The sequence below is a fragment of the Planococcus citri genome, chromosome 2 (assembly GCF_950023065.1).
Source record: "Planococcus citri chromosome 2, ihPlaCitr1.1, whole genome shotgun sequence".
NCBI lineage: Eukaryota > Metazoa > Arthropoda > Insecta > Hemiptera > Pseudococcidae > Planococcus > Planococcus citri.
Window position 1 is genome coordinate 41,380,559 of NC_088678.1, and position 21,976 is coordinate 41,402,534.

Here is a 21,976-nt window from a genome sequence, read left to right on the forward strand (position 1 = left end):
AACTACGTGTTGAATCAATTAATCAAAAATACCAGATTCGAATCATCTTCACGCCCTTTTATCTTATCATTGTCTTGTACTAAGATAATTACTTCATAAAGGCAATAATACTTGCGTTGTACATTACATACGACGACGCGACATATGACATTATATCCGGTCATACGAGTACTTATAATATATATTTTATCAACACATTACATTCCTGCTAAATATACTCGTACGCTGTATTGCTCTTATGCAACGTGGTAAACACGAATATTGCACGTATGTAATTGGCAATTCGATACGGACAAGGGCCAATTATTCGAGTAATTTTTGGTGAAATTCCTAACTGATTTGAAAAATTACACTATATGTAAGACATCGGTTCATTTCCCGAAAAAAATTACGTTTATAAAACGTGCAGTTACGAATACTTTCAACAGATTCGTCATCATGCGAATGTTTTCTACAAAAAATTACGAATTAACGAGTACCTTGCACTTGAAACGATAGCAAAACAAAAATTGAAATAGGTGATGAACGATCACCCTCGAATGAATCTCAAATATGGGGTTCAATGGTGAACGTTTCTCAAAAAAAAAGAAAAATGATGACTCAATAATTCATAATACCTACTTGAGTCTGATTCAAAATATAATTTCCAAAAATCAAAAGATCAGAGAAAGCTGGTAAAATTATACAACATCGAAAAACATTTTTTCTAGATATAACATGATTTCCAATTTTTTGGAGATTTTATAGTTTCAACTTCTCCAATGCCCCCCCCCCACCTCCGCCATTTTGTTCAAAACATGTAATTTACTCCATTTTATTCTCAACATACGAGTACTTTGAGATTGAAACATGATAATGACCACATTTTCTACTTCTATCATTACTTACTTTGTGCAATAAGACTTGGAAAAATAAGAATAAAATGTATAAACGTTCTCGAAACAGAGAAGAGCAAGTTAACGCTCTCTCAACCAAAATACGACCCCACCGTCATGATTTTTATTTTGGTTAGGAAATGCCACCCACCACCCTTTCTGAATTTTTCAAACTTCTCAGATCTGAACCACTCACTGAAAATAACATAATGCTGGAATGTTGGCAAAGGTCCAGTTTTAAAATTTCAAAACAGAAGTGCTAACAGGAAATTTCTAAAATAAGGGGATAAAATTGAAATTTTTTCCCTCAAGACATTTAAAGAAAAAAAAGTGTGAAAGGACACAACTAGAGATTTCAGTTTTTTCAAGGATTGTTGAAGACTAGCAGAAAATGTTCATAAAACAACCTCTAAAAGACGAAGCAAAAATCTGATAAGTACAGATTTGCAATCAATATTAACTATCCTCGCAAGTTCAAGTTTCAAAAAATTCTATTTTGAAAAAATTTTATCAAATAAATCAAATGAAGAGAAAATTTTATAAGATATGATTCGGCATTTTCTACACTTCCTCCTCTCCCTTTTTTTGAGAGAATTTGAGAATTTTTCAAATTTGATGAAGTTGAGCCAAAAGTTATAATAAAATAATACCATAAAAACTCCGTAAAAATCTAGGATTTTTGTTCAGTATTACCTCTCTTTCCCCCTCCGTAGATAATTTTGTCCAGTTGTAAGAAAATTCCTTTGATAGATCATTCATTTTTCTTAAAAGTTTTAAATTTTTTCCTCGATCTTTCAAGTCCAGTCCAATTCATAACAATTTTTTGAAAGGCATCGCCAAACGAAAAAAATCATCAATGTCAAAAAACTGAAATCTACAGGAGGCTAGAATAACAAGCTCGAAAAAAATGAAAAATGATGACTGTTTGATGAGTTTTGGATGACCAAATTTCCACTTTTGAACGACCTTTTTTTTAAAAAAAAATACACAGATTTCAAATTAAACTTTGATGGGTGATTTTTATTCGCGCTGATTACTGAAAAAATAATGAAAAAATTCCATCACGTCAGGCTTTTAAAAATTTATCGAATTGATGACACTACTATTATGACTGAAATTCCACCAATTTTTAGCAACTTTCTATCAATTTTCAAATTATTTTTTGTGCAATTTATTTCACGATTCCATTTCATATTAATACCTACTTGATCTATTTTGGCAATATTTTGCTCAATTTTTTACAATGTTTCATCAAATTTTGTTCAATTACATAAATTACTATTTTTTCACCAATTTATGGTAATTTTCAGTAACTGGGAGGTCAATTCAACAATAATTTTTGTAATAATTTCTGTATTTTAGATAAATTATCATTCAATTTCGAGAATATTTGATTAATTTTTAATTACGTTTTATTTTAGGGCAAAAGAATGACTTTGATGACCTGATAAATGCCTTGAAAATATTATATTTATTTTTTAGGATTTTTTAGATTTGAAAAAATTGGCGAAAACCATCATTTTTTTGTCAAATTTTCAGAGTCCTAATAACAATATTTTGGCAAATATTGACATTCGTAAGTTTTTAAGCCAGCTCTTCACTTGAAAAGGCAATTTTTTATGTTGGCTACAAAGTGGGTCAAGAATGTAAAATTTTAGGAAGGCAAAAAAATTTTCATCATTTTTTCTGAAAAGATCTAATTTTTGTTTTTTTTTTACCTTGAACTCTCAAGAAATTTTTTAAATTTTGGCATCTGAAAATTTGGTTTTAATATTTTTCATGGTCTTTTTATTTATCCAAGTTTGATTTCAATTGAATCCAATTTTTTTAAAAACATAGATCTTTACCAATTTCATCTGAATTTTGTGTTTTTTCACCAAGTACTTTTTACGTACTATTACACATGTTGCGATACAGTAAGTAGAGTAATTTTATCAAAGAAACAATTTCTTTGTATTTCAGTAATTCAGTTTCAAAGAAATCAAATAAGTAAATACATATAATAATCGAATGTGCACGCAGATGGATCTGTTTTACCGGAAACTTTATCTCATTGATAATTTCTTCAATCGATTTAGATTTTTTTATACAATGAATCAATAAATGTACATAATTTGTTAAGGAGAAATTCTAATACTCGTTACTCACCTTATCTTCAAATTCATCATCTTCCTGTTCATCGGCAGCAAACGCCGAAAAATAAATATCTAAAATCCATCTCTCGACGCTATTAAATAAAGCGGCCGATTTGGGTATATCGAGATCGGATCGTACCGCATCGGAATTCTCATTGCTGCTGGTATACACAGACGAGTAATCCGAACTAAACGAATGGTATTGGCAGCTCGACTCGGTCATATTGGATTCGGACACCGAACGATACTCGGAAGAGTTCAAATTAATCCTGATCTCTTCGACGGATAATGAAAACCGTGACCCGTCACTGTCCTCTAATAAATTTCGACCAGCTCCTGCTGCCCCGAACTGTCGCAATCCTTCGGCGTGTTTTACGTGCCATTCGGCCACATCGGTCGAATCGCTTTTGAAACTCAAACTACAAGTGAACGAATCCGAGTCTTCGGAAGTGCACGTAATCGTGCTCGAGCTACGATTACAATTATCAAATTTATTCCGCCAGGTCGTCGAGACGCCATTATCTAGAGACGCTTCGACCACGTAATCGAACGATAATAAACTTTCGTCGTCTGTATCATCGCTGCCGCTGCCATCATTACCATCGTCTTCATCGTCCATTTCTATTTCTCGTCCGTGGCAGTTATTCATAAACGACGTCGTTATAGTACCATCGTCTCCTTCGTCGTCGCCGTCGTTCAAGCTTCGCACATCTTCGCCATAGCTAGGTCTTTTGCGTCGAGGTGGTCGTACTGGGACACTAACTCCATCGTCGAATATATCATCTACATTGGAGGATCTGGTGCCACCACTTTTTGAAGTCTTGCTCAAATATTTATTAAAAGTGACGAATTTAACATCTCGACGGGTATCGATGGTTGGCTGAATCTCATCGTAATCATCCAATACTCCAGAACGATTCGTATTCGTCGTTTTTTCAATGCCCAGAAAATATGAAGAAGTATCTGCGTCAAAGTCGAAGGTACGAGAGTATTTCGAATTCGCTGAATTTGTCTCGTCGATAGTAAGCTTTCTGTTGAAGTAACCATTATCGAAGCTTACGTCACGAAAGCTCGACCCTTTCTTGTCTGAAAATAATACCATTGTCTGCATCAATATTACCCCTTCACCCTTATTTTTGCTTCCCTTCATTTGTAAGTACTTTATCCATCGAAATGTCTACTCTTACGTTACACGAGCATTGCAGATTAATGAAGCGGAATACGTATATTATAACTTTTATGATTCCATATTACTGCACAGAGTATCTATCTACCGTCTACACGCATAAATATACGTTATGATTCGAATTTGTTTATTTATTAGTATTTCGCCCTTTTTTCCTGCTCTTCGATATACCTACACGAGTAAGCTAACATCGAGAATTCTACGAATACTCCATGAAAGCCATAGAAAGTCTTCAGTGAAAATAACCTCAACACCCCTCTTGAAATGTTCGGCGTCACTTCCAAAGAAGTTTTATTACGTAAATACGCCGATGAATCCTACGCTTATAGTAAGGAGACTTGTGTCGATAAATCGCGTTGGTTTCTTTCTTTCTTTCTTTCTTTTTTGTTGCTTTTACGTAAATACGATATGGTCTTTTACCAACACGAGGGTGAATGCTATACAGAGCAATGCCCTGTGTGGATTACCAGCTATAGTTAGTTCGTTCTACATAAATAAGGAAAACCCACAGGAAAACCCCACGAATTTTTTCTCGAAATTCTCTCATTCTTTCGAAATTACGTTGATAGAAAATCGATCAAGCACCAAATTGGTCACCGAAATTCGTAATAAATACTTTTGTTTTTTAACCCTGATTTTTAAAATTACTCAGATAGGTACGTGTAATAAAAATGTTCTAACAAAAGTTTTACATAGAACATTAAAAAGGAAGTTTTTTTAATATCTGGGCATTTGAAAGAAGAGTTGAATCTTATGATCACGGTGATTTTTAATAAAGGGGCAGATTTCATTATTGATGACCATTTGGCCCCAAAACTTTGAATACGCCCCAAGAATAGTATCAAAATTGAAAATTTTCGAAAATACAACATATGTAGGTATCAAAACTTGGGCTATTGACGCTATTGGGCTACTATACTTAAGGGCATTGAATTCATACTTCAAGAGCATTTGACCCTAAACCCCAAAATGAGCTCCAAAGGAGAGGCGTAAAATTAAAAATTTTCAAAAAATACAATATGGGTATTAAAACTTGAATTTTTTGGAGTACAGGATAACTTTTTGAAGACTATTTGACCCCAAAGGAATTCGACGTCTTCAGAAACCTATAATATTCGTTTTATGTAATATTGCATTTTTCAAAAGTTTTGAATTTTGCACTTTCTCCTCCCACCTTAGCGGGATTACTTTTGATCAAAATGGCAAGAGGTTGATCAACTTTGAATCAACGTTTTCAAAAATTTATCAATTCAATACCCAAAATGAAATGAATTTTTTTCCATTTGAATTTTGTACCTCTCCTCTATACCATACTGCATTAAAAGGTTCAAACAAACTTTGTTGAGCACCATAAGAGGGACATTTTTTATCCCAGAATTTTCCCTCCAAAACATCACGTTGTCGTGTAGAATGCGGATTTTCATGTTTTGCATGTTTTTTTTTCCACTGGATTCTTTACGATTCATAATCTTTTGGGTCGAATGAGCTCAATTTTATTTTGCATATTTTGGATATTCAAATAAAAAATGAATTAAAAATGACATATTTTAGACTTTTCAAGTGCATTTCAATACATTTGGTCCACTTTCCCTATTTTCGAGCATTGTTTTTCAAATTTTGAAAACTATTTTTGACACTTACCAAAAAAAAATTAGGGGTTACGACCCAGTTTTTTTTTACTTACCCTCCAAGAATTTTCTGAAAAATGAGACACCAAAGTCATGAATCGATTCGAAAACCATATTAACATGTTTTACTTTTGAAATTGTAGGCATGTATTTTTGAGAATAAATTGATTGATTGATTGACTGATTCCTTTGGAACACAGTGCCCTTGAAAAGCTGCATTTTCCATTCAATGTTCATGGTTCAGGAGACTTTGAAAAATGTGATGTGAGTTTGGTCAATTTTCTTAACAAAATTTTTAAAAAGTGTGTTTTGATTTTAAGGATTGGACGCACTAATTTCCATCAAAATGAGTTCGTGAGTACATCGCTGAATTCTACACACTCTGGTCTATTGGATGAGATACTTATTTTTCATCAAAATTGTTTTCTAAAATTTTTTAGAGGGGGTAAAAAAATAGGGGACGATTCAAGCCCAGTTTTCTATTTTTTTTACCGGGTAAAAAAATAAAAAATCCATATTCATTTTTGTTCTCTAATTTTTTTCCCCTCCCCTAAAGTTCTAGATTAAGGAAGTATACGCATGCGCCATTTTGGTTCGACACAACGGATGTAAACAACATCAGAGCGTATGTATGTATACAATCTTACGAGTAAAAAATTCAATTTTTTCGATTGTTCGCGGGTTCAGGTGAATTTTTAAGTAGTTTCAAGCTAAAGACAATGAAATTTCTTATCGATTGATGTTAAATTTTTGTTATTTCGCGAAAAATTGGCGATTTTATGAATACTTTTATTACCCGATTTTTTCATACTATATGTGTCAACTTTGAACTAAAAATACTCAAAATCTTCAGTGAACACACAGGTATTCTATTATATCAAAATATTCGTAATTTCATCGTCTTTAAAATGGGTGTTTATCGAAAGCTCTACATGCAACCGTTCAAAAGTTGTAGAAGTTTAAAGTTGCGAAAACAATGCAAAAACCAACCGCGGATGGTAAGTATTGAACTTTGAACTAGAATTACTCAAAATTTTCAACGAACACATAGGTATATTAATACAGCAAAACGTTCGTTATTTTATCCTTTTTAAAATGGGTCTTTACCGAAAGCTCTACCTTCTACCGTTCAAAAATTCTTGAAGATCAAAGTTGCGGAAAATGTTCTACAATCAACACTAAGTGACTGATAACAGTGATAACACAATTTGAACACTTTCCGCAACTTTGATCTTCAAGAATTTTTGAACAGTAGAAGTTAGAGCTTTCGGTAAAGACCCATTTTAAAAAGGATAAAATAACGAACGTTTTGCTGTATTAATATAACTATGTGTTCGTGGAGCTTGGAATCAAAACTCACTTTTGACACCAAAAATCGATATGCGTTTTTTTGCGGATTCGGATACTTCTTCAATTTCTCTATCACCCTACAGAATCCATTTTTCCGAATTCGGCCCCAGTTCTTCACAATTTCGTGTTAAAAAGTGCCCTTGGAGTCAAAACTCACTTTTGCCAAGTTTTGACTCCAAGCTATAAAAAAAACTGTATTTTCAAGGTCGCATGGCAGTCTACAAAGCCAAAATGATTCAATTGCAACTTCGGAAGCATTTTCTGATAAAATACTCTACAGAAAAATGAAGTCGAGGAAAATTGTAGAGAATTAAATTTCCAATCGACATAATGTCGTTAGTTTTTTTCTAGGGTGCTTAGTTTTCTATATATTTGCAAAAGAAAGTATAATTTTTGGAAAAATTCAGCGCTCAAAACTTTTAAAGCTGTCTGGAGATGGAACGAAGCATTCTACAGAAAAATTAAATCGAGGAAAATTGTAGAGAATTAAATTTCCAATCGACATAACGTCGTTAGTTTTCTTCTAGGAGGCTTATTTTTCGATATATTTGCAAAAGAAAGTAAAATTACTCCACCTTGGAATCAAAACTCACTTTTGCCAAACTTAAAAGCCATACTGCAACGATATGGCAACTTGAAAAAAAAATTTTTCTCATGGAATCCTATTTAGTAGTCTTACTCAAGAGCTCGACACACTTTGCGACGTTTTTTTCATCAACGCACTAGGCGAAATCAGTTATTGTCGATTTTCTCGAAACTTTGTCCAATGGCAAAAGTGAGTTTTGATTCCAAGCTCCTCAAATAATTTCTTGTGAAAAACAAGGCGTTCATCTGGTGGTCCAGGAATTTCAAAGTCCAAAAATACACGTGTATTGAATTATTTTGTTGAAAATTTGCTCAAATAATCTTTATAAATTCTGTTTTATTTTCAATTATGTTTTCAAGCAATGAATACACTGATGATAATGGAAAGGGCACTTTTTGGCGTGGTTAATTAATAATTTGTTAAGAAACGAATTGGGGGGTAAAAAAAAATAGCGAATAGGGTTAAACAAAATAGCAAACGGGGGTAAAAAAAAATCGCGAACTCGTTTTTTTGCAAAAAATACTTTTTTTGGCAAACCTAATGAAATTAAACTTTTGGCAAACACTGAATCTTGTCAACGAATGTTCGCTGATTTCAGTGCGCTTTTTAGTTTTTTTCTACATAGCTTCATTAGGTCAAAAGAAATTTCAAGATATGTCCTTAGGGGGGTAAAAATATAGATCCGTTACCCCTATAAGAAAATATCAAAGCGTTTACGAGGAAACTCAACGATATATTCATCATTAAAACAATAAACATGCCGATTCGCCAACAACAATGATAAAAACAGAACAAAAAGGGACCGCCGCGCCGGCGTCTAAAATTTCATCTATTTTAGTTCAATAGCCAATCGAACCATAAACAAAAATGCGATAAAATGGCAAAAAATTCGCCATTCTTCGATTTTCCCCCTATTTTCTATAGGAAAACGCATTACATCAAAGTAAACGAGTATTCATCTACGTATATTCTCGAAGAATAGGAAAAAACTCGAACCAAATGATAAAATATGCAACGAGTTACACAGTTATAGATATGAAAGTTCATCAAATAAGGCATCATCGAAAATACCGCATGATTCACGTTGATAATTCAGAAATTCTTCTCATATTATTAGGTATAATTTTGATACGAACCACCTACTTAACTTGTAAATGTTTATGTAATTACTATAACGAACGTGTTAAGAATTATCGCTGGTACCCCACCGATCCCACACATCTCATCAAATTATAACAATTAATGCTGCCTCGTGTAATAAAATAAAATAAAGGCTATACGCTGCATACGCTTGAGTAATGTCTATTTGATTTGTATTAAAATCAAGGACATATTGAGTAAAAAGGATTGCGATCGAGGAAATAATAATTAATGAAAATTTTAAACGATGTTTCCGCGACAATGGCACGAGAGGATTCAAAACACCACAACAGATCCGACAGGTTTATCCCCCCATAATTCCATTTTTGGATCTTTTGGTTGAAATACATTTTCTCAAGTTTTTGTTTCATTTCTAAGCTCAACTTGGATTCCAAACCCTCGTTCTCGACTAGGATACTTTCCAGCATTTGTTTCACGATAAAAAAAAACTTGAATTCAGAATATCTGTAAAAGTAAACCACTATCCCTTCAGCGGCCTCAGTTGCCAAAATAGGTAAATTTCGGGAGAACCAAATGATTACGAAATCCAAAGTTATTTTGATCAACAATGGTCATTTTTCACTGTTCTTTCAATCATTTAAACTATTCCCAAGACCAATTACACCCGAGCACAATCTTTTAATACATCTAAAACATTCGACTCCTCTGGCAATTATTTGTTTTCAATTTTCAATGTCAGTTTTACGCTACAACTAACACTATGAAATCCAATACCACCCACACAGACCATTCAGTTCGAAGCCATCAAACACCGACGCGGCGTCTACGACCTTAATGGGCATCCGCAAAATTTACAAATCCGCGCACGCATCGTTAGCGAGCAAAAAAAACAAACAAACAAAAGATCGAGCACTAATATTTATACCAGATCAGCGATACTAATTAAATAACGGGCATAAGAAAGGAAAAAAAATAGAGGTGAAAGTAACACCGGTCATTTTCACATTTAACAACACCGCATCTTCGCGTTTCTATGCCTCGTGTAGGTATATCTCTCGTATAGCATCGGCAAAACGATATTTGCACTCGATTCTGATTTATAAACGTAATTCAAACCGCATGAACAAAACCACCGCTTCATTAACCTTTAGCCGGAGCGTAATATTGCTCAACTATCGTACAATTATCATCGATATCTTCGGCGAAATTAAACGTCTTCGATGTATACCCGCCGCAAAACGCAACGAACTGTTTATTATTCGTACTTTCGGTGATACCGCCGACAATTTCGCCTCGTTCTGCATTCGATATCGATGCTGAGTCGTCAAGCCAGACGAATCCTTTACGTTTCGAATTCGCGAACCCTTCCATACGCGAGAGGGGAAAGTCGATTGGTTGAAATTTCGAAAAATCAAACAAAACGCGATATACGAACGCACACCACGAACTGGTTAAAACGTAACAGTCGCGCAGCTCTAACTAAATTAAGCTCTTGAAAAAATATGGAAAACAAACGGAATGAATATTTTTTCGTACAGCGGTCTCAATTATTAATTCATATTAATTTCCGCAACGACAAACCTTCTTCATAGAGAGGGTCTCGCTGTGCTAACCGTTTCAGCTCTTCGTATATGTACACAATTGGTTTACACTCACACAGTTTTAACCGCACCCTCTGAGCCCTAAACCATGGTATCGTTCTCGAGAGTCAATTAAGGCGACATTTTAGACGCGAATGACGAACACGTATAATTGAAACTGTTTCTCTACTGTATGCATATGTGTGGTTAAAACAATAATGGTCAAATTACACATGTACTTGGTTAATTATACCGCAGTGGACAAGTAGTACGAAAAGTGGAATTTTTCATTACTTTGGTATGCGCGACCTTAGGGGTCCGAAAAGGCCAAAGTGAATTGATCGTAAAGAAAAATTTCGCCGAAAAAGGAACTTCCCTCGTCGTTCCCAAAAAAATCAATCTGAATTTTAAGGCTCAATTTTTCGAAATTTCACAATCATGATGAAAAAACGAATTCCCAAAGAAAAAAAAAAAACAGATTAAGATGAAAGAGGACCTCTTCTTCTGAAGTGCCTATGAAATCTCAGGAATCTGAACCACTGAAATAATTCCAACTCCCTGAAGCAGAGAAATAGTCAAACCAGATTTTAGGCCCAAATCATCGTAAATCGTGAAAGAATTAAAGTTGTCTCAAAACTTTTATTGGAAAATGAAGATTCCAGACAAATTCAATTTTTTCAAAACATGTACTGAAATAAAAAACATAATATTTGGGAAAATGGTAAGTAATCGGTCAAGTAGGCCATTAACAAGCACAAATCATGGCTGTTTACTTACTCGTGCCAAAGTCAAGGTAATTTGGACAATTTTTACAGCATTTTTTGAAAATCTGAAATTTTCAAAGTATATATAGCTGGAGACTCCAAAACTGCTTTAATCCACCTCCAATCGACTCAGCATGTTAAAATTAGGGTATTTCCAACTACCTTCAGAAAAATGTTGCGGAAATTTCAACTTGAAAAAATCTACAGGAAGGCTGCAGAACTACTAAAAATAGTTCTAAACTGTTTCCAAGTGATTTTGGAGGTCGAAAATAGGGTACAAGCTAAATTTCAGATTTCTGGATCAATTTGGTATAATTTAGATTTTTTCACATTTTTGGCCCAAAGATTCTTGAAAACTCGCCAAAAATCGAAAAATGCACTTCAGAATTCAAAATTTTGGCTGCCGATGTATTTTTGAATGCACTTTCGATTCAGTTTTTCCGCCGATGGGGATACCATTTCGAATCATAAAATGTGACCCACTGAACGTTTAATCTAGTCAAATAATAAAAAAGCTTACATAAACTTTGTAAAATGATACAGTGATTGATTTTTTTATTAAAAAAAGTCAGGAGATGAAGAGAATAGATTGAGCTCATTTTGTTTTTGGGTTGTTTGGTTTCTGAGTGATGTAAAATGCATGAGAACTTTGAGAATCTACTTTTTTCAAAAATAAAACCATTTCAGAAATCAGAAAGTTTGAAAAAATAACAAAAATTAATAAGTAAATAAAAAACATTTTTTCCACAAAAAAAAGCAATGCGTTAAAATCTCATTAAAATGTAAACAATTGTAATTTTTAAAATTTTTTTAAATTATTAAATAATTTTATTTTTTTGTAGTTTACACTTTCATAAAATTTTGAATAATTTTTTTAGCATGTTTTGGACAAATTCAAGAGACTTTTCAAGTCAATTTTCAAATTTTGATGTTTTCTCAGTAATTACAAAAAATCCGGATACCTTACGTCAATTTCGGTTTCAGTAATTTTTGATTTTCGAAGTTTTGTAGCCCAACTTTTTGAGTACACTCCTCTCCCCCACCATTCAATGAGATGGATCCAACATTACATGCAATGCAATCCACCTTAGAAAAAAAATCTTTAAAAAATGAACTCGCATGATTAATGAAAAAATGACTTTTAAAAGATTTTTGACAACGAACGTTCAACTATGTATAATCAAAACATGTAAATTTTCAAAACTTACCAAAATTGTACAATAAAGTGTCATAATGGTGGTTTTAGACTTTTTAAAATCCATATTTGAAATCGTTATACCAAAATATGGCCAAAATCGATTCCAATGGAAAAGAGGGAGGTCCTAAGTAAGAAATTTTCTAAAAATTTTCAGATGTGGACAAAAATCATTATTATCAATGTTTCAAGTCTGTTTCTGAAGGTTCAAATTTCTAAATCAAAATCAATGTTTCATTAAGCTTGATTTTTAAAAATAAATTTCAATCTGAATTTGGGCGATTGAAAAACAAATATTTTGATGCTGAGCTCGATACTTTCTGAAAAGTTTGTTTTTTTCATGACGTGACTAAAATGACGCACCCTACATTTTTTAAAAACTAAATTCATGATACCTATTTTAAAGATCTCGATCCTTCGTACATCTCAAATTTAATATTATTATTCTTCAAACTGTTTGGATAATCTCCAATCAGCACGAAGTTCAAAGTTTGAACCCTCATAAAAAACTACACACAAAAATTGGGCAAAAATCAAGAAGCAGAAAGAGGACAGAATTGGGCTGACATGCTGGAACTTTCAAAAAACACGTCAAGTCTGACGCCAATGAACCTTTTAAATTTAAATTTTTCGAATACGTTCGAAATTGGCTACGCATTTCATAAATTATTCCAATTAAAATTTATACTTAAACGAAGACTAAGGGTAGGAAGAAAACAATGCTGAGGAAACGGCGGAAGTGCCTATGGTCGTTTAACCTCAACCAGGCTAAAAAATTGACATTTTGGCACGCGAATTTTACGTACTCGTACTTGATTTGCACGATAATGTCTCCATGAAACGCATAAGTGCAACCTGGATTCCAGCCAGCTAGACTGACCCGCTTACAAATCCTGTTCGCGGTGCCAAGTACACTGCACGCGGCTGCTTATACAAAAAGTATGCCGAGCGTCGGGCGTCGCATCGCGCCATGGTGCGCAATTTTATGCACAATACCCCATTAACCCATACTCATTTTCATATCGCCCATGCAACTGTAATTCGATCAGGAGGGGAGGGCACATTTTGTACGGATTTTTCGTTTAATCAACGCATCTTAATACTCTCTTACCTTAGCGCCGGTCACCAAGTTCACGAAGCATTTACATCCTTTTTCGGGGTCGGCTTCTATACGCCATCCTTTCGGAACAACGTTGAAGTAGCCGTCTTTTTCGAAAACACTGTCGTCGTCAACGCCACCAATTCCGCCAGCGCCGCCGCCGCCATCTCCGTGGTTTTCGTCCACTTCGGCTAATGGACTCGAACTGCCCGAATACAGGTAGCACGTGCTGCCGCTGAGTTTGCTGTTTTTATCCTGCCAAAATACGAGTATTACGCATGAGTGTCTAATCTTTGACGATGAGTCTCTCTGTCTCTTCTACATAGTAGACGAATCTCGCTCTCGGTCAAGTACAACAACTCGATTTATAAATAAAATGACAACCTAACGCAGGTGAAAAGGAAATGACCAAGTTAATTGGCGTCTATTGTTTAGACGAAAGAGTATATACATTACACGTAGGTATAGCTACATGGAAAAAAAATTACGTTACTTATTTACGAATAAATTAACCGCGATGTAGAAACCTACGTCTGTGTTGCATCGTCGTCGCGGCGGTTTCCAACTCTTCTCACCGGTTCTCGAATTGTAGAAAAACGTGCGGCCGTCTGTAAATGTATATTCGCACCAACCGTTGAATAATTCACGGGATGGTTGCTGATGTTCTTCGGGCACCGGTGGCGAAACGCCTCGAATTGGAAATCTCAGTCTGCATGATTCCACCTGTAACGCAGAAAAAAATTTTCAGCATCAATATCCAAGCAACACGAACACAATCACATCAAAAATAATGGGTTGAGTTTTCGTTCTGTCTGCAGAAAGTCTAAATTTCAGAAAACCATACTCCCAAAGGTTTATGATCTCCACCCCTCTCATATTGCTACCGCCTAAACTCACCACTCAATATTTTTCACTCAATTCTTCAGGGAAGATGTTTTGGTTTTAATCCTATATCTACTTTTAACAAATAACCCGAGAAATTGAAAAAATTGAGAAATCATTTCAAAAGAACATCGCTTGATAAAATGAGTTAATGATAAGTTGACATTTCGTTGAAATACCAAGAGATATTCGACTTAAAAAAAAAACAGAAATCTCGATATCTGAAAAGAATTTGAAAAAAATAGACAGCTTTCTTACATCAAAAAAACTAGAAAATCTGAAAAAAATACAAGTTCAATAGGAAAGCAAAAAATTAAAAAATTACTCACAATGAAGCTGGAGAAAAATTATTCGATATGGAAAATAAGTATCATTGATTCGTTGAAAAATTTAAAATTTAAAATTTCTTTCGAAATTGAAAAAAATTGAAGGAAAATATTTAAACAAACTCGAAAATTATTCAAAAAGTCTTTTAGAAAAATTGATACAATTTCCAAAAATTTTAAAAAGCAACAAATAAAAGAACACCAGAAATCTTGAAAACGTTGAAAAATATTTTCAGTAAAAAAACAAAAAGTCATAAAAAGTAATAATGAAAAAAAATCAGTAAGATGAAAAATCATTTTGATATTTTACTTATTAAAACATCAAAAAATTAGAAAATACGAAAAAATAATTTAAAAAAAAACAATGAAAAATGTTCTAAAATAAATTCAAGACAATAAAGTGAACTTGAAGTATGTACTGTTTTAACACCTAAGAAAATCAAAAATGGAAAACTTGGCAAAAAAATTAGAAACTGAAATATAATCTCGAACTTCCTACACCAGATTCTATCATTTCAACTCTTCCAGAAACGATTCAAAATTACTTGAAAAACTTATCGCAGGTGGATTCACAGTATGAAAAATTCATAGCGTATCACATCAACGACATTACATCATCAATTTCACCATTTTTTTCATATTCTAAACAATATCTGTAACATTTTACAAATTTTCCACCTTCACTTTTTAAATTCAATTTTAATGCTTATTTTTCCAATTTTGACGCAATTTTCGACAAGTTTTTTTTGCATTTTCGATCATTGACATTTTATTCAACTTTGTTCGAATTTGATTAGATTTCAGATTGCTTTACGCAACTTCTGCGATTTTATAACATTATTCTCATGACATTTTATCAAGTTTTATATCATTTTCAATCATTTTTACGCCTATTTATAGAACTTTACTTACATTTCAAACAATTTTAATGCATTCTTTATTTTTTTCTAATGCCATTCTTTCTTAATTTCAAAAATATCACGATTTTCTTCAACCTAAAATAGCATTTTCATCAATTTTTTGCAATTTTAACGAATACTCGAAATATACACCAACTTGGTTTCAATATAATATCATGTTAGTCGATTTTAAAAACTCAATTTTTCAAAAATTCAATCATTTAATCGAAATTTGAAATTTAATAGCATAGGTAGGCTACTTAAAATTATGCCATATCCAATAAAAAAAAAAAAATTATAACTACGTAGATTTTTCTTCAAATCTAGATTACCGAATACAAAGTTTAAAGACTCACAAATTCAAGAAATGATTTTTGCAAAAATCTTTCACTTAGAAAAAGACAAATGTACAAGCCTTGTTCAAGTCCTAAACTGAAGATCGAGTTTTAATATTTACATATACAACATTTGATGGCACTTTCAAATTCAAAATTCATAAAATCTTATCAAATAATAACTAATCACTTGACTTACTATATTATATTACATACATACGAAAAAAATCACACCAAAACTTACATAAGGACATTCTTAAATTCAAACAACTCGTAGATAAGACCACAAGACTCGGCATAAATTTCATTCAACTTACTCGACCATTCTAAACGCGATGGTGTCGTTTCTCGATAATTTGAAATTGACACTCGGTGCAATCTTCAATTACTCGTATTATTACACAAATTTTACGTTTTTATTTCAGAAATGACTGTATTGAATCACAATTTGTAATATTGCTTATCACACTAGCACTATATTTAAACGCGATTCGCAATTTTATTTCATTTGTAATACGTGTACGCACAGGCTACTACATACTTTTTGAAAAAAATCTCATTTACGATTTAACTCGTTACTATGGTAAGTATTGGAAGAGGAAAGCGAGCGAATTATATTAATACCCACAGGCAACAAAAGTACACGAGAAAACAATGAAAATACATTACGTTCGTCGAATAACGCGATTTGACATTGTTCTTTGAACGGCCTAAATAGAATAACCTTTCATTCAAGAGTGAGTATTTCGTAAAAAAAAAACGACCAATGAGCAATAAAAATGAAAACAGAATTTACAACATTTTTCACCACATCACAACATCGTATAATTTACACTTCGAAGAGCTCGGCGAGAGAAAAATCTGATACGTCAAAATGAAATTACTCGAATTTATTTCAAAATAGATTCTGTCAAATTTTTCAACTCTTTTCGATGCTTTAAATTATTAGATATAATTTATAGAATCTGAAACGTTAAAATCTCAAAACTTACTGTTGGACCTGAAAAAATAGTAGCTTTCACTAACATAAAAAATTTTTCGCGGTAGCACAACCACAACAACTAAACAGAATCAGCGCAAATTAAACTATCAATTCTACACAGCTATAATGTAGGGTCTGCATGCCGGTTATTTCCTAATCCCAGTGACACCCTTTGACGTACCAAATAATAAATTCATTTGATAAAAATCTATTACATACACTTAACAATGTGTAACTCCGAATACACATGTGTAAACTTATGAGATTCTAACCATAATTGTTGCGTTGGAATGATAATTCTATGACAACGTGTAAAGATTAAAAATAATATACAGATTTTATTATGTACATTGCAGTGTACATACATACCTTACCTATACATATACCTATCTATTACCTACATACAAATACATTGTTCGATTGTTGTGAAATTGTAAACATTTTTGAAGTTGAGGAAGTATCTACGTATGTAACACGAATCATTATTTCGAGATTTTCCGCATGAATTTTTTCATGACCAAAGATTTAGGAAATGGAAATCGGTTGTGATGGAAGGTTCGATTAATAGCCTGTTCAGGTGAAACAAATTCCTACACTTGTTGGAAAAGTAGATGAGCATTGCTTTGATTTTGGATGCTTATGCGAACCTTTCTTGATCTGGGAACATTTTTTCGACTAATTGTTCACTATTTGAAAAAGAAAAAAGAAAAAGGATTCACAAAAATTCAAAAAGTGTCCTGTCGAATATCACTGTATTGCTTCATTAGGATCGAGGTGGATAAATCATAATAGGATATGCTGAATTTTGTAGTTTTGTAGGTCTGATTTGGTGTCCTGAAATTTCGGCCTTGCTTCACTCGGACAAAATCAAAAATTTTTTTCTTCATAAGGTTTTTTGAAATTTTGAAGGCTTATTGCGGCGTTCAGTAAGCTCGTATCAAAAAATTGAATTGAAATTCGAAATCGGCACCCTTAAAAACATCAAAAATCATATGTCACTCGAATTTTTCAATTTTTTTGAAATTTGGGGCATAATGTGCGCACCTCCTCCCCCAATTTTGGTCAAATTTTGAGAAAAAAACCGTGTGACATGTCGTTTGTTATGTTTTTGATAGCGCTGATTTCAAATTTCGACTCACTTCTTTGATTCGAGCTCTCAGGGTCCGACAAAGAAGCCTCAAAATATGAAAAATTATTATGACCCGTTTGTTGGGTTTTCAAAGGTGCTGATTTCAAATGTGGACTTACTCTAAATTTCGAGGGACCCGTGGTTTGTCGTGTTTTCAGGGATGCTGATTTCAAATTTGAATTCACTTTTTTTTAAACGAACCGGTTCGATCCCATAATGGGCTCCAAATGTCCTAAAATTGAGAACGTCGTGTATTGAAATTTGAAACGTAAAATTGACCTTCTCCCATTAACCCACGAAGGAAGGGAGAGGCAAAATGATAACGGTTTTCTAATCTACCAAGCAGGAAACCCTCACAACATAAAGTAAGTAACAATAATGTCCGGTGCCCCCTTTCCTCTCTTACGTCTTCTGGCAAACATAAAAGAATACCGGGTGATTTGTCGTTAGGTGCTTTTGTGGTGGTGTTTAGCTCGAAATTCGCACTCAATTTTTAGATAAGACCTTTTTTCTTCTCGCGGCAGTCCTTTCAATTTTTTTGCAGTATTTGCGCTTTTCGTTGTTTATTCAGTTTTCTCGATGCCCATATTAAACTGAATAAATGGCACTGATCAAAAATTCGATTCTCCCATCTAAGTAAAATAGATAATGTTCTTAATGTAAGATCATTTTTATACCAATTACTATTAAGTTCTTCAAAGTTTATGACTGAAACTGTAGTTCGAGGGTTTTCGACGATACGTGAGAATATACAAAACATAAAGAAGCCGACCCGTAGTGTAATGTATCCAATCCATACATCGTATCAGCATTACGTAACGCACCGACACCAACACAAGTAGGCACTTACTCATAAACATACAGTTACACGCACGAAATATTTCATCGTGTCACAGAAGCAGAAACAGTAGAGTACAACTCGTACCATATGTGTCGTTTCCGAATATCGCATACGTGTATAATTACACTCATACCTATCTACGTGATATACCTACATTCATTCTTTCAGAAAATTTCTACATTCTACAAGTAAGTCAAAAAAAAAAAAAAGCTCGCAAGTGTGAATAAAACGAAAGAAGCCCTCTTGTATTGGATTTGGAATCAGGATGAATTCCAGAAGGAAATATCTATCACTCGTTAAAATTAATCACAACATAGCCGATACGTTGGCCATAAGCCAAAATAACATGATAAATTTCATTAAGAATAACCTGCTATCTAATTACTTCTCCGGCAGTAAGTTTGTCATCGTTTATATAGTAGTCAACATCCAAGTCACACAACAGGTTAACGTACTTGGGCCTTTATGTAGAAAATGGAGGAGGTGCCACACGTCGATGACATAAACGTATAATATGCTTCCAAATTAAACAACAACGACGACCGTATATGCATATGAGAAACTTCGGTTACATGTAGGTCTGGTTTTAATCTACATACTCGCAAAATTACACTTACACCTGCTGTTAAAACGCGGAACACTCGTACTTGTCGTCCCACAGAACAGTATATCATCCTATTCCTAGGTACGTCGGTAATCCACACATCGCATCGCGATTGTAGGAGAAGAGAGTGGTAAATTTCATAGACACCAGTTGAACGGAGCGATCTAGTAAATTTTAAAATTTCCAATTTTTTACACACCCTTCTCAACTTTACAGGTCGGCGGTGCTGTGACTTTCGCCGTCACCACCCAACAAGTCGTGTCACGGGACACGTTTTTCGAAATGGGAACAAAGCGTTGTAAAATTTCGCCTCCGTCGCCACCTTCTTCGGCAGCTCAGCGCTCAGCAGATCCGTCGGGAGTGAAATGGAGATAACACAGTTCGATCCGTGTCTTCTTCCTTTTCTCATTATCGCCATCGCGGTGCGACGTATTTTGTTGTTTCTCTCACTTCTTGATGTAGGTACTCGCGACTTACATTGACACATCCTCGACACAGGCAACAACACATGGTGTGTCGAACCATTTTTTTCTTCTTCTGTTTTGTGTCGTAATCTGAATTCTTTCGAATTTACAACAACGGCGAATCTCCGCTTACTCTGTTGGCTCACTCTTTTGCTTCCTCCGACAGCTTCTCTTGTATCGGAAATCACAGCGCCGCGTTCCAAAACGTTGAATAAGCGGTCAGAATTTACACAGTTCTTCTTCTTGGGATGAAACATGCGTACGACGAATGCTAATTTTGTCACAATGACAATTCGATATGCTGAAGCCTGAATGGCTGAAATGTTGATTTAAGATTCTGGATTTTTATTCGGGGCGTCAATCGAACAAAAAACGAAAATTCGGACTGTTTTCACGCTAGAAAATGAGATTTTTCGCTATTCATGTCTCTTGTTTCTCCCTTATCCCTCCATCTCAATGTTAAAAACATGAGAGAAAAAGGAGTTTCACGAAAAACGAGTTCCTGACTCACGAGGTAATTAAACAGTACCTAACCTACTCGTATATCTCACACTTATTATTCGTTTCTAAAACGTTCTTATTTCGGAAAAAGTACCATTTTCAAAAAATATCGGAAATGAGGATTTCTGATTTTTTATACGAGCGAATAAAAAAAAATTCAATGATTTAAATATGAGAGGGGTTTTGCGATAAGGGCCCTTATGGTGATATTTCAATTTTTTCAGGAGAGAGAAAACATCGAATTGCTTCGATTTTTTCGATTTTTTTTTTTTTTGATTTTCGGGTGCAGTGGGGGATGAGAAATTTTGACGAAATTCGTTCATCATCGCCTGATATCCGTGATTTAGAAAAGGGACCTTGTGGTGAACAGCCGAATTTACACAACGTTACAGACTACCCCGCAAAAAAATACCGAGAAATTCGGATTCGCCATGAAATTTTACATAGGTAACAACAATAAAATAATTTTTCCATCGACCTTTTTTCTTTTTTTTAAAAAAAAATCAAAAACAAACAAAAACTTTGTTTTTTGATTTCCCAAAAATGTGAGTTTTTGAGTATTCATGTTCAAGTAATTTTTTAAATGAGAAGTTGATGAGATAGACGAAATCTGATTGCACCATTCGATTTCTCGTGAAAAAGTAAGTCGGAATGGCCAATATAAAAAAAAAACATCGAATCACCACAAGGACCCATATCGCGAAACGCCTCTCATATGTAGTTCATCTTTTAAATTGAAAGGGTCTGTGCACCATCAAACTTTTGAACAGTGAGTCCCAAAACTTTCATAGTCGTTTTATGCATCTGCTCTTTCAATTTCAAAGATGAAAATCCCTCCCCCTCTAAAAAAAAAAAAAATGTTTGCATCGAAAATTTATTTTAAAAAATGATAACATTAAAAACTTCAAAAATGTTGTAAACCTTGTAATTTATTTGAAATTCAATCATTCAAGATATACCTATAGGTACCTACTTTTCAATTTTTAAACAGAAATGTAAGTACGCAAATTTTTTTTTTTTAATTCTAAATTCCAAGAACAAAACCTACGAAGTTTGATAAAAATATTGAAAAAGGCGGGAGCACTGTTAAAACTCTGATCTTGAATCGAGAATTTTTTTCATCAAAATCACTACGTAACATTTTTAATGCGTGTAGATTTTTTTGAAACGAAATTTCATCAATTACCTAATTTAAAATAAAATGTGAAATTTTATAAGTAAGCACCTTATTTTCTATTTTCCAAATCAAATGACGTACGCTGTTTTTATCTAACATTTCGTTTTTAGTTTCACTGATTTCGATTTTCGCCACTTTCCTTCCCTTCCCATCACCTATTCACGTAAAAACCAAAATTGAGCACCTCCGAGCGAGGGTTTAATTTTTGAAATTTCAAAATGATGATATCGGATATGGGTATGAAAATTTAGATTTTCGAAGTCGATCGCTGATTTCGATTTTTTGAAATTGATTGTCCTTGATCTAAAACTCAACCCTTTGTGAAGCGAGAGGAAGG

The 21,976-nt window shown here is 33.7% G+C and overlaps 2 protein-coding genes across 7 annotated transcripts in view; one reads left to right on the plus strand and one right to left on the minus strand.

The window, feature by feature from the left end:
• OSCP1 (Organic solute carrier partner 1) overlaps positions 1-21,976 on the plus strand; it is a 55,989-nt gene that overhangs the window by 19,197 nt on the left and 14,816 nt on the right. The gene's annotated exons all lie outside the window — the stretch shown is intronic.
• The window catches only part of LOC135835806 (rho GTPase-activating protein 12-like), a 45,134-nt gene that overhangs the window by 10,828 nt on the left and 12,330 nt on the right, over positions 1-21,976 (minus strand). Inside the window, exons 2-3 of one of the 4 annotated variants that reach the window (XM_065350234.1) lie at positions 14,031-14,222; positions 13,512-13,754 (exon numbers count right to left, since the gene is read on the minus strand). In XM_065350234.1, the coding sequence (XP_065206306.1) occupies positions 13,512-13,754; positions 14,031-14,222 (435 nt within the window). Of the gene's footprint in view, positions 1-3,023; positions 4,097-10,006; positions 10,352-13,511; positions 13,755-14,030; positions 14,223-21,976 lie in introns of those variants that run through there. The other 3 variants (XM_065350236.1, XM_065350235.1, XM_065350237.1) reach the window with 3 other exon arrangements.